This window comes from Arvicanthis niloticus, chromosome 10, assembly GCF_011762505.2.
Source record: "Arvicanthis niloticus isolate mArvNil1 chromosome 10, mArvNil1.pat.X, whole genome shotgun sequence".
Classification (NCBI taxonomy): domain Eukaryota; kingdom Metazoa; phylum Chordata; class Mammalia; order Rodentia; family Muridae; genus Arvicanthis; species Arvicanthis niloticus.
The window spans coordinates 49,561,158-49,578,682 of record NC_047667.1 but is presented as its reverse complement, the minus strand read 5'-3'; the positions used below and the strand labels follow the sequence as shown (position 1 = coordinate 49,578,682).

Below are 17,525 nucleotides of genomic sequence, written 5' to 3'. Positions count from 1 at the left end.
AGTGGATGGATATTATTATGTTTTATTCAATACATATAAAAATCTCCAAGAAAAAAATACGTAATTAATACAGAGAATGAAATCAGGGTGTCACGAAGAAGGATGAAAGTTTGGCGCCCTCTAAAGGCAGCAGTGATAACTGCCCGGCCTTCCTGTGCCGTGGGGCAGGACTCCTTTCTTTCCAATCTGAAAGCTGTATTCTAACTCCGCCCTCCCCCGAGACTGCATAGTAATACAACTCCCTGTTGTCCCTAGCATGGCACAAGAAGCAACGGGCTTTTGTGTTAAACTAAGAGTTTGAGCAGAGTCAGCACTGTTTCTCCTTAGGACAAGGCTCTGAGATTGGGAACTTCTTGTGTTTTCTAAAACAAACTCCACCTTTGACCTCTCACCTTTGGCTTCTCACGGGCTCTATGCTTGCAAGGTAAGTGCCCTGGGTTTTGTTTTGGTTTTTGGTTTTGGGTTTTTGTTTGTTTGTTTGTTTTGTTTTGTTTTCCCCTTCAAGAGGAAATTTCCCTCGAAGCTGCTCTTGTGGAAGGTGAACTGAAAGTGTGTTTTTGCAGAAGGCATGTGATTTGCTTCTGAAGCCTGTTGACTCAGGTAAGAGCATAGGGTTAAGGAGATAGCGGAGCAAAGTTGGAGCAGAACATCCAAAGGGAAGGCGCTGTGTCGGTCACACCATCCTCTAGCAGGCGCCACTCTGATCTTAGAACGATGCAGGGGTGAGTTACACTTGGAAACCTAGGTAGGAAAAACAGAGCTCAGTGGCGATATGGTGGATTAGAACATCACCGTGAATCGGCAATCTCCCAGAAATCCTAGCTGTGTCATTCCATTTGCTGGAAGCGTTTCCTGACCGATCAGGTATGAGGTGGGGTTTGGTTATTGTACAAAGGTCCAAGTTCAGAAACTGGTCTCCTTTCTAGCCAGAGAGCAATGTGGGATTTCTCACGTTTTAGCACTCCTTAGAACTGACCAAGATGGCACACTGTGCATTTTCTTTGGCCTTCAAGTTTTAATTCATAGCTGGATTTTGCCTGGCTGTTTGTTGAACTTTTGGTTTTGGGGATTGTTTGGGGTTTTGTTTTGTTTTGTTTTTGTTTTTCCATTTTTTGTTTGGGGGTTTTGCAGGGAATTTTTGTTTTTCCTTTCTTTTTGTGGATTTTTTAAGAGTTATTTGGTTTCAGATGAAATACTTTCAAACCTGAGAGAGAGAGAGAGAGAGAGAGAGAGAGAGAGAGAGAGAGAGAGAGAGAAAGAGAGAAACTATTTTAAGTGTATTTTCAAGAATTTTGGCCAAGGTCACATACCCGACTAGAGGCAGAAACAGAAGTAGGTTCAGGTCTCTCTGTTTCCGTCTTGCTCATAACCTTCCTTTACTAAAATAAAGCACATTTTCAAATGGTTACCCCATCAGAGGATCATGGTACTTAAATACTAATATTGAAGTATACAGATGTGTTTCTATTGCCAGTGTTACTAATCAGTCCTGAGAAGACTGGTGGTAGAGTCTAGTTTTACCCGTAGTCTGCTCTAGACTGGGCACAATGGTGAATGAATTCCTTTGCTGTTGGTCTAGTCCACTAACATACTGTCTACCTTACCAGTTAACTTCTCCTGTGTCATTTCAAAGACAGGGCACGGCGGAGATCTGGCAACTTCAGACCTTCACCCAGAAATTCAAGTGTTCCTTTCAGTGAAGGCCATTTGTCCCTGGTTAAACGCCATCCAGGTGTTCACAACTCAAGGCAATCCACAGGTAAGTGGGCCATGTTGGTTGCTTGTCTCCAAACTTGCTGGTGGAATTTGTCTACAGGCAGTCTCTCCTGGGGACCGAAGGTGCAAGGATGAACAGTGAGGGAGTATTTGGTGCTGGGTCCTTTTATGTAAGCATGACATTGCTTACACAGCCCGCTAACACTGGTAGCTTTCTTATTTTACCAGTGGTACACCTGAGAGTGTTTTGGTTGCATTGTTGTTGTTGTAGTTGTTGTTGTTTTGATAGGTTTTGTGTGTGTGTGTGTGAGAGAGAGAGAGAGAGAGAGAGATAGGGTCTAATAACTTCTCAGTAACTGTCGTAGTCACTGTCCTATTGCTGTAAAGAGACAATGAGACCAAGCCGACTCTGATAAGAAAGCATTTAACTGAGGGCTAGCTAACAGTTTCAGAAATTTATTCCATTGTTATCATGCTGGGAAGCATGGCAGTAGGCGGGTGGTAGACTGGAGCTACTTCCTGATCCACAAGCAAAAAGAGACTCTGGGCTTAGCATGGGCTTTTAAAACCTCAAAGCCCCCCTCGAGTGAGATACTTCCTTCAGTAAGGCCACGCCCTCTAATCTTTCTAATCTTTTCAAATAGCTCCGCCCTGGCAACCAAACATAGGAACCTATGGGTCCGTTCTCATTCAGTAGCAAAGTTCAAATTTTGCTGCCTCTGAGGTCCAGTCTCCTTTCGCCCTAACTCACTCTAAACTAGGAGACTCCCAAATGAACTCAGCTGAAGTGGAAGAGGTACAGATTTGGAAATATACAGTGAACCAGGTACAGGGACCAACCCCCCCCCCCAACCTCACAGCAATAAGTTTGGAACTGGAAGCCCTGAGAAGTCCCTCAGAAGTGAGCAAAGGGACAGAGAGAGAGCCTCAGTGACAGGGTCACAGGAAGTCCTCAGTTCAGCAGCTTGCCCATGCTGGCTCAAATGCCAGAAGTGCAGAAATCCATGGGCAGACTCCGCCTCTCAGAGCAGTGTATGTATCCGCAGTGAGAAACTCTTGCTGGGTTTCTTTTGCTGGTCCCACGGTCGTCGTACACACATGCCCGTCATGTTCCCCAAGGCAAACACGGCTATGATGAGTGGAGCATTCGTACAGAGTTGCTCTGTGGCAGTTCATGCATTACTTTACTAGACATAGTTTCGTTCCTCAAACTTCATATTTGAAAGCTAGAAATTATTACCTCGGACTTTGTATTATTAATGAAATCGAATAGGTTTTCGTATGCTTTGTGACTGATGCTATTCTTTTCTTGCCCATTCACATCAATTCACTCAATTGGTATTATCATTATTATTATTGTTGTTGTTGTTGTTGTTGTTGTTGTTGTTATTCCCTTTTATTGAAAATAGTTTATTTTCTCATACAAATTTCTTTTTATTATTAATTTATATTTTACATAGTAAGCACAGTTGTATTTTGTGTATTTCAAAATATTTTCTCTAGGTTGTTAACTTTGTTTTTTTAAAGGTTTGTTTGTTTTACCATTTTATGTATATGAGCATTTTGCCTGCATATCTGTATGTGAACTGTGTGCTTGCTGGGTCCCCAAGAAAGTCAGAAGAGGCCATCAGATCCTCTGGGACTGGAGTTACAACCAGTTGTAAGGCACCATGTGTGTGCTGGGAATTGAACACACGTCCTCTGGAATAACCAGCATTCTTAACCACTGAGCCATCTCTCTAGAAGATTTGGAGAAGCAAGATGATAGCGAAAAGTCCCTTTAATACTGAGGGGTTATAGGAGTCCCAGGGAGCTAATGTACTAACTACACTCAGTAATAAAAACAACAGATGGATTTAACTGAGCACTTACTAGTACCACATATACTTCTGAGCCATTCCAACACATGCCAGTCATTTAACCCTCTCATCCTCATTGTCATCCCCATTTTGCTGATGAGAAAAGCAAGGTACATAGAAGAGCGGCATCTAGTCCAACGTCACACAATTAACAAGAGGTAAGGCCACTATTTAAGTCAAAAGCGTTGACTCCCAGTACCTCCAGTTTTTTAATCAAACTATGATTCAACTTCAACCCAACGATTAAATAGGAGCATTTATTTATCATTAATAACATTTAGCATTAACATTAGTGTTAGCATTAACACTACCTAGGCTGAGTCCCATGTCCAGGGTTCTCTTCCAATACTGCCTTACAGAGCTTTTCTTGACCTTCACACAGAACCCACCATGGTCAAGAAAGTGGCAGTAATTGGAGCTGGCGTAAGTGGCCTGTCCTCTATCAAGTGCTGCTTGGATGAGAACCTGGAGCCCACCTGCTTCGAGAGAAGTAGTGACTTCGGCGGACTGTGGAAGTATGCTGTGCGTAGTTCATCTTCCCACCTCAGCACCCATAATCCAGTCATGTGCTGCTCCTGTTCACTTGAGGTGGCATTAGCCTGCCTCAATGGTCAAAATAGTTCATTGCAGCAAGCTACATATATGTGTGGCGCCATGATAAACACTATGTGGGATGTGGTCTGACCAGGAGCCCTGTATCTGTAGAATCTTTTAAGAGCAATTGTGTTCTGTCATCAGCTTCTTTGTGATAAGCAAAGAGACTGCATTTGCTTATTCCAGCTCAGATAAGGATGTCTTATCATGACAACATGAGCACCCAATGCTGAGTTTTCTAGACCTTTTTAAAATTACAAGTAGAGTGCTAATTGCTCTGAACCCTTTCAGCTGGACACCCATGAGCCCCCAAGGCCACCAAGAGAATCTTCTCTTCTACCTTGTCCCTTTCCTTCTTACTAACTATACCTCTACTACAGGACACTTCCCAGGATGGGATGACCAGGGTTTACAGGTCACTAGTGACAAATGTCTGCAAGGAAATGTCATGTTACAGTGACTTCCCATTCCAAGAAGATTACCCCAATTTCCTGAGCCATGAAAAATTTTGGGACTATCTCAGAGAATTTGCTGAGCACTTTGACCTCCTGAAATATATTCAGTTTAAGGTAAGATAGGTTGGGTTATGGAAAGTTCATGAATGGAGGCCATCTAGTCAGCAATCTTATGGAAATGAGATGCTTAAGGAAACTTTTCCTTGATTTTTTTTATCTTGATGTGACTAAGATAGGTAATTCTTTCCTCACTGTTCCTTACTTTAAAGCATTAAGATACTGAATTTCCTGAGTCATCCTCTAAATGTCAAAATATCATTTAGGATGGAACTTAAGATTTTTTTTTCTTGAGACTAGAGTAAGAATTCTATTTATGAAACTCATCGGGAAGAAATAACTACAACTCTCGGCATGGACATCGTAGTGGAGGAAAGTTTGCTCTTCTGATTTCTCTCTGCATCAAAAATTATAACTCTTTTTCTTCTCATCAAGAATAAGTCTTTCTCTATCCTTCCAATGAAGGGATTCAGATGTTCTGAGACATGGTCCACCTATGGGCATCTGTGAGAGTACACAGGCCACTTAATTTCTCTAAGAATGAGCTAGCTGATATTTACAGACCTTTCCTTATGTCACCAGTTGGTCCATTTAAAATAAAAAAATGGTTATTATACCAGTTTGTTTCTTGCTTACAGACTACTGTGCGCAGTGTAACAAAGCGCCCAGACTTCTCTGAAACTGGCCAGTGGGATGTTGTCACAGAGACAGAGGGCAAACAGGACAGAGCTGTATTTGACGCTGTTATGGTTTGCACTGGGCAATTCCTGAGCCCACATTTACCTCTGGAGTCCTTCCCTGGTAAGTCAATGCTGCCTGAGACCATCACTACTCTTTTGGGTTCTTCTAGAAGAAAAATGACTTGCTCGTAATTGAAAATACTTATAGACAACGTTACATTTGCTTGGAAATTACATGCACAAAATTACTTTGAATGGTTATTAAAAAGTTCTGTTTTGTGCTTGATGTTACTATTTAGGTATTAATATAAATGCTGTGGCTGAAGCCTTACCCGACATATCCACTGCAAGTGCAGCAATTCAAACAAGACTTAAAACATCACATCTGTCATTTTTAAAAGCTGCTCATTTTGCGGGGGAGGGTGGCGGGGGGTGAGTTATATGTCCTTTGAAGCAGGGCTGGTCTATGATTCAAAAACTTGACATAAGAGAATACAGAAGCTTGACAGGTGGGCTTTAAAGGAAACAAAACAGAAATTACACATTTAAATTAATGCATTTACTCTTTAAAATTGCCTAATACACCTCTCAGACCAGGGTGTTTTGAAATCGCCTTTGAAACCAACCAGTTCTGCACACTCTTTTTAACACATTCGTGATTGGCAAACCTTCATCTCTGAGGTCTTAATCAGTTATTTAGAAACCTGAAATCCATTCAAATTCAGGTGTGGTAAATAAAATTAGGGAAGTAAGGATTACTAAAATGTAGTAAAATTGATCCTGTTCTGTCAGGTTTTAGTGGTCCTGAAGCAATTGGAAAGTGAAGTTTTGACTTTTATTGTTTATATGTGTATGTGACCATGGTATTTATTGTGCAGCATATACACATGCTGGGGGGTAACAGGTGCCTGTGTGCAGATGCACAGAGGTAAAGGGGGGATGGTGGGAGTCCTGGTCTTCCTGTGCTGTCATCTTCCACTTTATTCCTTTGAGACAGTGTCTCTTACTGACCCTTCCACTAGGCTGAAAGCCAGCAAGTCCCAGAAACATCCTGTCTCCACCTCCAACAGCTCCTGAGTTCCAGGCATAAGTGAGGCCACATCTAGCTTTTTACATGAACGCTGGGATCCAAACTCAGATCTTCATGTTTGCATAGCAAACATCCTTGCCCTCTGAGCCATCTCTCCCGTCCTTGATATTTTTGTTTTGGGGTTTTTATGTTTGTTTGTTTGTTTGTTTGTTTGTTTGGGTTTTTGGTTTTTGGTTTTTGATTTGAGAAACAGAAAGAGATTTATAAGAGTGTGGAGGATAAAATTATAGACTTTGCAAGAGGAAAAGTCATTGTAAATCTTATTAAAAAATCTATCACAAATAAATACATTATCCTATTCAAAAATATGTTCAGGAATAAGGATCAAGTGAGAATTCAATCCATAATTTCTCAAGAAGGAGTATTCTAAATGATGTCTGGGCTTGAACTCAGGTTTGAACTCAGAAATCTGGTTGGATAGCATGACCCTTACCCCACTGTGCCCTCTAATGACCCCTCATCGATGTTTTTATATATTTATCTCTTTGATTAAAGCTATTCCAGACTGTTTTGTTGTAGCTATTACATATGGAATTATTTTATTGATTTATATATCAGATCTTTTTCCAGAAATAATACTATAGGTTGATTTAGTATCATATAATTTTGCTTAATTAATTAATCTTATAGGGTTTGTTTCTAGAGGGAAATCTATGGAATTTTTCCTTATATAAAGCCAGCAGATATGCAAACAATGAAAATGTAACTTTCTTCTTCCCAAATGAATGCTCTTATTCCTTCTCTCCTTTACTGTTCCAGCTAGGATTCCCAGTAGTTCGGGGGATGAAAGCAGTAATCATAGGCACTATGCCCTGTCCCACACCGCACAGGGATGCTTCAAACTTGTTCCCACTTGCTATGATATTATCCATTATTTTACATGACCTTTATTATACTCATGTATATTCACTGTGTGCATACCACAGTGCACATACAGAAGTCAGAAGACAATTTGCACACGTCATTTCTCTCCTTCCACCATGTAGATTCTGGGAATCGAACCCAGGTTATCAGGTTTGTCAACAAACACCTTTACCCACGGAGCTATCTCTGCAGCTCTGAACAGTATTTTTAACAAGGCAGATTGTACACATCTGTGCTTGAGCTCACTCAATTCCTGGAAGAGTTGTTCTTCCTGCTTTCACTTGCTGCAAGTAGTGATACAGGCAGCGTGCTTCCCTAGCATGTGCACTGCAGAAGTATAATGTAAGTATTTCAGGTTTGTTCATCCTTTTCTTCCCTCAGGAATCCACAAGTTTAAAGGACAGATCCTACACAGCCAAGAGTACAGGATTCCAGATACCTTTCGGGGCAAGCGCATCTTGGTGGTTGGTCTTGGAAACACTGGCGGGGACATCGCAGTGGAGCTCAGTAGAATAGCAGCTCAGGTGCACTTTCTGATCAGTGTCTCCATTCCCATCAGCATGGATAGTGGCTGCAGAGAAGCTGCCAAGACTATATAAACACCTTCCCAGCTAGCAAATAGTGCTGGCATGGGGGGTGGGGGGGGGAGTGGGGATGGAGCTCCAAAATTACTCTTTGTCTGCTTTTTCAGAAAACACACCTCACAAAACTTGACTATGTCCAAAAGACTACAGAAAACCTATGTGAATGCCTAATCACAGGCATTGTGCAAACCTGATCTTTAAGGAATGAGACCAATTAAGCAACCTGCCTCACAGAAGTCAAGGCTCTCTCTCATCCATACCCTCTCTCCCTCTCTCCTCTCTTTCTCCTCGCTCTCTGCCTCCCCGTCTTCACCTCTCCAGCCTGCACACCTATTCTATTTTTATCTCCCTGAAAGCATTTCTTACTTTTCTCTACTGGATTATGATCTCACTACATAGGCTCAGCAGGCTTCAAACTCTTGCTTCAGACTCCCAAAGTCAGGGATGACAGGCATATGCAACCAACTCCTAATCATCTCTCTTTTATATAAACCCTCTGGAATTCTATCAAAATGCTGTGTTAGAACCCAATGGTAAGGTTGTTTGCCAAATGTCTCCAACTCTTCTACTAGAAATCAGATTTGTTCTTTGTTTTAACATAACAGCAATCTTTAAGTTATATAAGTATGTACACATACTTGATGGTTTGGGAAATTCCAAACAACTCACCAATTAGAGATCTATTTCACGTGCATAATTTGTAGGAAAGTTATTAGCTCTCAAAAGAATAGATTTATATTTAATTTGGTTACAATTGATTTTTTAAACCTAATAATTCTCTATTATCCATATGTTTAAAAATTGCCAGACCAGAGCCTGAAGAGCTAACTCAGCCACACAAATAAATGCTTGCTGCAAAAGCATGAGGTTAAGAGTTCCATCCTCAGAACCTACATAAAAAGCCAGCATGCATGTACTGCTGGGAAAGCAGATCTCTGGGGCTCACCTGACAGCCAGCTTAGCCTAATACATGAGCCTCTGGTCCAGGTGAGATATTCTGCCTCAAAAAACAAGATGGCTCCTGAGAAATGACATCAGAAGTTGACCTCTGGCCTTTGCATGAATGTATACACACATATGAATGTATATCACATATATCTGCACCCATATGTATCTCAAACACATAAAATCTCCAGGCCAACATATTATAGCTACAAATATTACAATTCTATTTTCAGCCCGGCAGTGGCGGCACACATCTTTAATCCCAGCACTTGGGAGGCAGAGGCAGGCGGATTTCTGAGTTTGAGGCCAGCCTGGTCTACAGAGTGAGTTCCAGGACAGCCAGGGTGACACACAGAAACCTTGTTTCAAAAAACCAAACAACAACAACAACAAAAACCAATTCTATTTTCACAATTCTAAAAATAATATAATGAAGATGCTTAACATATATAAATCAAATGATGTGTTTTTAGAATCATAGCAACAAGAACATATGGTCACATATAAGTCTGTTACAAAACAGAATGTAATTTGAAACACATCAAAGAAAAGTACCACAAAGCAATAGACACATGTTTATCCTTCTCATTTTACTTTGTAGGTGTTTCTCAGCACTAGAACTGGAGCCTGGGTTCTAAGCCGCCTCTCAGATGGTGGCTACCCTTTGAATATGATGATGACAAGATGGAATAATTTTCTTGCACAAGTTCTGCCTTCATGTTTTGTAAACTGGAATAAAGAGAGGCAAATGAATAAAATACTCAACCTCGAGAATTATGGATTAAACATTGCAAAAGGGTACTCAAGTTTTTATTTCATGGGAAAGCTTTGGTTCATTTTCACTGTTTTTACTACTATGTATAAATTTTAATTATCGGTGGAGTTCCATATGTGCATGTAACATCTACTGTTCAAAGCCAACCTCCTGTTTTTCTTCCTCTTTCTGATAGTCATCCTTCCCCATCCTTAATAGTCACTGTTCTGATCTTAGCTTCCATATACAAAAATGAATGTGCCACACTTACATTTTTTAGCTTAATGTATTTTATGTAACAGAGTCTTTGAGTCTCTCCATTTTTCTATAGATGAAAGATTCCATTCTTCTTTAGGCTGAAAATACTCTGGTGTGTGTGTGTGTGTGTGTGTGTGTGTGTGTGTGTGTGTGTCACACTTTCATTCATGCATATGTTGATGAGCATTGAGATTGACTTTTTACCTAAGTTATTGTGAATAATAAAATGGTGATGCAGGTATCTCTTTGGAATGCTGATTTTATTACTTGGAGATTTATTCCCCTGAAGTGAGTAGACAAATCATATGGTAAATCTAGTCTTAGGGTTTGTTTGTTTGTTTGTTTGTTTGTTTGTTTGTTTAGTTAGGTTTTGTAGTTGTTGTTGTTGTTGTTGTTATTATTGTTATGGAACCTCTATGCTTTATTCCATATTGGCTAAACTAGTTGACATTCCCACCAAGAGTGTATGTATTCCTTTTTCCTTCACCCACATTTTTTGGAAAATAATTGCCATTCTAACTGAAGTGAGATAACATCTTGTTCTCATTTTGATTTGGATTTCTGATTGGAAATTTTAAATCAATGTCTCTCATTCTGAATTCTTCAGAACTCTACATGTTCAATAACTACATCACTGTCTTAGATTCTCCTGTTGTAAAATTATGTCCTTAAGATATTGTCCATCAATTTCCATGGCAGTTCTTAAAACAGGCATATTCTCTGCCTAGTATCCACCATAGTAAATTCATAATGCTAGAATAAAATGAAAGAAAAAACTTTTAATTCCAGTTTGAAAAAAACTTAAATTGGTTTTGAGGCATCTTGAAAATGCTACTACCAGAAATACAATGCTCATAGCATCTGTGTGTTGGTTCTCACTACATGTAATAAGAAATGCTTAATCTGACTGTGATTAGAGGTTGGAATTTTTAATAAGAGTCCCTGACTCAATTTGTCTTAATATACTACTATATAGAGTTATATATTGGAAAGAAAAACTTTAAACTTCGTGTCATGACATTAAATGTGATTTTAATATATGCCTAACTCAAATATTCTTTAGCAACATCTATTTTGAAGTACAAAAAAATAAACATATGGCAGACATGATGTAACCTGTCAATTTTATAGAAACCATATGTCTGATGTGATTGTGTAATGATGAAAATAGCCAGTCATGTAAATAAATGAATAGAAAATAGTTTTTAATTTTAGACGAATAGTTACTTACTGACTTCCTCTTCTGGGGATCTGGGTGATATAGAACTCCAGATTGATCATCAAATGGTTGGCTGTATATTCTATGCTTATACTTTAAGCATTGCTATATCAGGGATATAGCTCAGTGGTAAACCATTTGCCTGGCACATGTGAGGCCCGTGGTTCAATCTTCACACTGGAAAAGAAACAAAAAGGAAGAAACAAAAACAGAAGCACTGTTCTAGAAATGAATTCTAATGGATAGAGTTAAAAATCGAATGCAGGTGAGACTGCTCATAAAGGCTCCTGCTAACCAAGCCTGAGAGCCTGTCCAGTCCTCAGAACTGGTAGTAGTATGTAGTAGAAAGAACCACCGCCCCACCCCCTGCAAATTTTCCTCCTCTTTTTTGGGGGGAGGAGGTGTTGTTGTTGTTTTGTTTTTAGAGACAGTGTTTCTCTGTGTAGCCCTGGCTGTCCTGGAACTCACTCTGTAGACAAGGCTGGCCTCGAACTCAGAAATCTGCCTGTCTCTGCCTTGCAAGTGCTGGGATTAAAGGTGTGCATCAACACTGCCCGGCCAGCCTCCTCTTCTTCCTTCTCTTCCTCTTCTTCCTTCTCCTCCCTTTCCTCCTCCTCTTTTTCCTGTTCCTCCTCCTCTTCTTTCCCTTCTTCCTCCTCCTCCTATCTTGCTATCTATCTGTATCTTTAGCTATCTCAATATAATTTTAAGGGGATTGTAAATCAAGTCAGGAAAGAGTCATTTTCTACTTGCCTTTTACAGGAAGCAAGGAGGCAGCATGTTATAAATAGTGATTGTTTATCAGGTTCCCAACTTTTAAAGACTGGTCAGTTGATTTCCTTGGCTTGGCAGATAATCTAATTCAATTGACTGAAGAAAAAGCATTTGCTGAGTCTCCTGTAGATAACTATAGTGAATGTTCTTTTTTCCTCTCTCCAAGGAAAAAACCAAAACTTATTCTGAATGATGAACTACCATCCTGCATCCTCTGTGGGAAAGTCACCATGAAAGGCGGCGTGAAAGATTTTACAGAATCCTCTATCATCTTTGAAGATGGGACAACAGAAGTCAGCATTGATGTAGTGATCTTCGCTACAGGCTATGAATTTTCTTTTCCCTTTTTTGAAGAACCTCTCAAAAGCCTTTGTACAAAGAAGATCGTCCTATATAAGCAAGTCTTTCCCCCAAATTTGGAGAGAACGACATTAGCCATCATTGGCCTCATCAGTCTTACTGGGTCTATCTTAGTGGGCACAGAGTTTCAAGCACGGTGGGCCACAAGAGTATTCAAAGGTATGCTTGCTTTATTTAAACACAAATCCATCAATTGAATCTTCAAATTAGTGCCTGCCATTGACCTCAAGTCAAACAGATGTGAGCTAAAGCAATATAAAATACTAGAAACATACCTAATGAGCAATTAATCATATATGTGTGTGCCATCATAAGAGATGTGCATATGTCATTCCATGTGACTGAGGGCAAGCCACTCTGATTTTGTAGATGGGGTAAGAATTGCCGTGAAAGATGCCCACATAGAGACAAGAGTCCTTTAATATAAAAAAGAATGTTAAACTAACAACAAACCATGCTTTAAGACCTAAACAAAACCACTTTGAAATGTGGCTTTACTCCTTTCCTAGACATTTGGGGAGATGCTTCAGCCAGACCCACATCTGCATAATTTTCCTTTATGGGATCTATTTATCTTTCTATCCTGCCCCATAATTGTTCACACATGCTTATAAAATATTTGACCCTGTGCACTACTTGATGTCAGTTATCAGTTCAAGAAGCTAAAGGGCCTGGAGGCAGTTTGTGGGGTTCAACCCCGGCATTAAAACTCATCAGCTTTGAAAAGACCTCTTAAGATCTTGGATTTTTCATCTATATAATATTTTTTGAGGTTTTTTGTTTTGGGGGGTTGGGGTTTGTTTTTTTTTTTTTTTTTGAGGGGGCTGCTGGTGAGACAGGGTTTATCTGTGTAGCCCTGACTGTCCTAGAACTCACTTTGTAGACCAGGCTGGCTTCAAACACTCAGAGATCTGCCTGCCTCTGCCCCATAAGTGCTGGAATCAACAGGCATTTGTCACCACAACTGGCCTTTTTTCAAAATTAATTTATCCATGTAGTGTATGTGTGTGTGTGTGCTCTAAATTTTATACAACCAGAAGAGGGCATCAATCCCATTATAGATGGTTTTGAGCCACCATGTGGTTGCTGAGAATTGAACTCAGGACCTCTGGAAGAGCATCCAAGTGCTCTAATGCTCTTAACCACTGAGCCATCTCTCCAACCCATCAAGAATTTTTTTGTAATGGGTACTTTCTACAAAGCAGTAGGCAGAGTACTTGACCCACCATGAAGCCTACTAAGTGATATGTGCTGCTCTTACTGTTGGCATCCCACCACACCAGTTAGGTTAGCAAGTGTTTTAAAGAACAGCAGCCATGTTGTTTTTAAATATAGCTTTCACATTTGAGGCAAATAGGTTGTCCTTAATAAATAAAAACAACCACCAGTAATCTCACACTGTAATTGCAATAGATATCAACCACACTTGAAAACCTATGCGTGGGGCTCACAGGCTAAGAGAACTTTATGTTCTTGCAGAGAACACAGGCTCAGTTCCCAATACCTATTTGGCAGCTTACTACCAGCTTCAAGGGATCCAGCACATATACATAGGCAAAATACTCAGACTCAAAAAATAATACGTATTTATTAAAAGCAGCCTGTTTTCTCCTAGGTTAATATTCAATTTATATGTCTGTACTTGGTTATTCATGTGGGATTTTTAATATGTATTTTGTAGCGCTGGGGTTTGAGCACAGGGTCTTGTACATGCCAGGCCAACACTCTATCCCTGGGCTATGCTCTCAGCTTCCTTCTTTCTTTTTTTCTTTTTTCTCTCTTTTTTCTTTTTTTATTCTTTCTTTTTTGAAAAGAATTAACTAGAATTTACAAGCTGACCTTGAGCTTGCCACCTTCCTGCTTCAGTCTTCAGTCTCCTGAGCAATTCAAATCACAGGCCTGCACCACGAGCCTGACTTCAGACCTGCTATTTGAATGGAAGGAGGAGACACATTTAGAAGGTCCTTATAGTGAAAAAAAAAAAAAAACCACGACCTTTCATTAAATTATTTAAAAAAAAACTGTATTTCTTTAAAGCCAATTAAAGTATTTTTATAACATTATCCAATTACATTAAAACCACAGAAGACTCTTAAATACCTAGGGTTGTTTATGCATAATGAGCTGTAAAATACTTATTAAAATGATACAGTTGGCAAGTCACAGCTTGATTGGCTCACACCAATGTAATTGTATGGTCCACTGGAGAGCTTCCAAAACACACTTCAGCAACCAGTCTTGCTAGTTTTTGACAAGATAACAAAACCCTAGCAGAAAACATAGCACAGAGATTCTCAGACCTAACTCTGAGGGTAATGCATTTAGAGCTGCCATTTGGTTCCAGGCAGAGAAAGACTGACCAGAAAATGGGGCACAGAGTGGATTATCAAGATCATAACTAGCCTGAAGCAAGTAAGAAAAGCTGGGGAAGGGGATGGACAATAAAATAGGCAAGGGTAAAGTTCCAGAAAACCAAAGGGACAGAATGAGATTTTTAGAGGTTGGGAGCTGAGCCACTGGAGAGAAGGATCAGAGCCCATGCTAATAAGCTAAAATCTGATTTAGAAATAAAATGAACAGGAGCAGAGGTCAAGGTCTGAAGCTGTCCTAAGAAGGTTTGTCACTGCTCTCCAGGCTGTGGGACCTGGGAGAATGGAGTCAATCAGTAAGGCAGACTGAAGTCTTATTCAGTAGCCAACTTTATTCAAAACCTCAGTTTATACTCTGAGAATGAGTAAAGTTCGCATGAGTTCAAGCCGTATACAATCACAAGTCAAAAACATATTTTTCTATAGAGGCATAGAAAGGATAGTTTAAACATTTAACTGAGTATCGACTGCAAACAATAACGGGTGACCTGAAGTAAACTCACTCCCATCTGGCACAGCTGGGAGGGACACGAAAACACATTCCAAGAACAATTCCATGTTTTTGAAGAAACTGAGCTCACAAGATTTGTTTTCTTTCACAAGAATTTGGTCTTCTCATCTCTCAACTCCTGTCCTGGACTGAGTCCCGATAGAGATGGTCCTCACAGTATACACAAACAGAACTCCAAGGCTGAGACTGACCCACAGGAGACCTCCCAATAACAAACAAAAGATGTGTCCAAAAATGGTCGCTCAGCGCATTTCCATTTAAACAAGTACCTTTAAAACACACACACACAAGTGTCATATAGAAGCATTACACAATGTAGATTGTGTTGAGGAAAAAGGGAAACATGACAGTAGATGTGGAGGAACTATGGCAATTGCTGGAGCCGATATGATGTCTGGTGTGGGTGGCATGGGGTGAGGATTGAACCACCCAGCACCCATCTGAGAATCAGGTGATGAAGTTCCCTGGTTAACCCGAACCCGATTTTACATTCAGAAAGTTTCCTGTGTACTGCAGTGACTAAGTTCCATGGTTGGAGCAAAGGGAGGCCAGAAATGAGAAGATGCAGAACTTAAGAAAAGAAACACTAATGGTCTTTACTGTTGCTTCTGATCTTTCTCGCAGGACTCTGTAGCATACCTCCATCTCAGAAACTGATGGCTGAAGCCATTAAAAAGGAGCAGCTCATTAAGAGGTATGAAGTACAGCCTGCTACAGGGGGTCATTAGTGAATTCTACTCATCTACCTGTAACTCGGAGCTTCTGACCCTGTCTTGCTGCCTTGCCTTCTCGTGGTCCCAGGAATTCCATTCTGAATGTAATTACTTCCCACCTCACAGGCTAGGCGTTGTCTATACTCGCCTCCTTAAACTTGATGAACCGCCAAAATTAGATCTCACTCCTAGATGACTTCATCCTGGTCTGTGGCTTTAAATACCATCATATAATTGATTACTCAAGTAATCCTCCTGCCTCAGCCTCCCAGGTAGCTGGGATCATTCATTTCTTTGTCTACATATGAAATGCTTTCTGATCTAGTCTTTTCATCAACAACATCTTATTTGGACAGACCAGGCTTTAGCCTTGTGTCATGCTCAAACAACAAAAGCCATTTCCTAAATGCTTCTCTTTCTACCTCCTATAACAAAGAATTTGCCCTGGCAACTACACTTGCTAAATAAACCCCCTTTGCTATTTCTTTCCAATTTAGAAAAGCATCCCCAAAATAAAGTTTGATTCTACTGTAGCAGTAACAAAAAGGTAGAGTAGGGAGTCGATCTTATAACTTGGGAAATGCAGAACAGGCAGTGGCTAATAAATATTATTCATCTTTTTTACCCATAGGGGTGTGATTAAAGATACCAGTCAAGACAAACTGAACTTCATTTCCTACATGGATGAGCTCACTCAGTGCATAGGCGCGAAGCCCAACATCCCACTTCTGTTCATTAAGGATCCAAGATTAGCTTGGGAAGTTTTCTTTGGACCATGTACCCCTTACCAATACCGCCTAGTGGGCCCTGGAAAATGGGACGGAGCCAGAAATGCCATCCTGACCCAGTGGGACAGGACCATGAAACCATTAAAAACTCGAATCATTCCTAAGTCCCCCAAGCCTGCCTCCCTCTCGAGTTACTTAAAAGCTTGGGCAGCACCTGTGCTGATTGTCTCTCTTTTACTTTTCTACAAATCTTCACTTTTTCTTGAATTGGTGCGAGGGAAGCTACAAGGAAGATTTTCCCCTTACCGAATACTATGGTACATCCCCCAGAATTCATGAGTTAGTCTCCAGTTTGGCAATGAAGGAAGTCATCTGGGACACCCTCTCAAACAGATTAGAGTTGCTCTCAAATACTGGATTAGTCTCCATAGGGCAGGTTGTCAGAAAGCAAGGCTGCCTCTTATTTCATCACTTTTTTGTGTGTATTGATTTGTGCCCTTTGACATTTCTACCATGTAATGTCATAGTACAAACCTCTCACCAGAAGCTGCCACTGTATCTTGAGCCCTCCAGCCTTCAGAGCCATGAACAAAATAAACTTCATTTACTCATTTCATATATTCTCTTGTGATGATGGGAAATAGTCTGAGATGCCTTCATTACTGATTGCTGAAGATTGATATATGATTGCTTGTGAGGGCTGCATCAAGACATGAGAGTTCCACCTCAAGTATCTTGGGCATCTACTCTCTTCCCATAGTGTCTTCCAAGTTCATGTCCAATCATCTCTTACCAAAATTCCAGGATTTTCTACTTTTGTCTCAGTCCCTACGTTCTCATATTGCTTTCTAATGCAGATTCTACCCCCTACCTAAAATCGTTCTAAATAAACATATGATTACTATTTCTAAGCAGATCTTGGAAAAATATGATGAAACTCAAATTGGCTTTTTGTGAATTATTATCATTATTGTTATTATGAATTAGTGTGTGTG

The 17,525-nt window shown here is 40.2% G+C and overlaps 1 protein-coding gene across 5 annotated transcripts; it reads left to right on the top strand.

Annotated features, from left to right (window-relative positions):
• The first annotated feature begins 210 nt into the window (after positions 1-210).
• Fmo4 (flavin containing dimethylaniline monoxygenase 4) lies at positions 211-17,146 on the top strand. 5 transcript variants are annotated; one of them, XM_076941486.1, is made up of 11 exons: positions 211-424; positions 1,634-1,759; positions 3,682-3,733; positions 3,958-4,097; positions 4,550-4,738; positions 5,320-5,482; positions 7,697-7,839; positions 9,446-9,642; positions 12,016-12,368; positions 15,714-15,783; positions 16,434-17,146. In XM_076941486.1, the coding sequence occupies exons 4-11, from the start codon at positions 3,966-3,968 to the stop codon at positions 16,867-16,869; spliced, it is 1,683 nt and encodes a 560-aa protein (XP_076797601.1). In that variant the 5' UTR covers positions 211-424; positions 1,634-1,759; positions 3,682-3,733; positions 3,958-3,965; the 3' UTR covers positions 16,870-17,146. The 5 variants fall into 5 exon arrangements, with proteins under 5 accessions (XP_076797601.1, XP_034369307.1, XP_076797600.1 ...); XM_076941487.1 differs by lacking the exon at positions 211-424 and adding an exon at positions 923-1,332; XM_034513416.2 differs by lacking the exon at positions 3,682-3,733 and having other exon boundaries at positions 212-424.
• Positions 17,147-17,525: the final 379 nt, after the last annotated feature.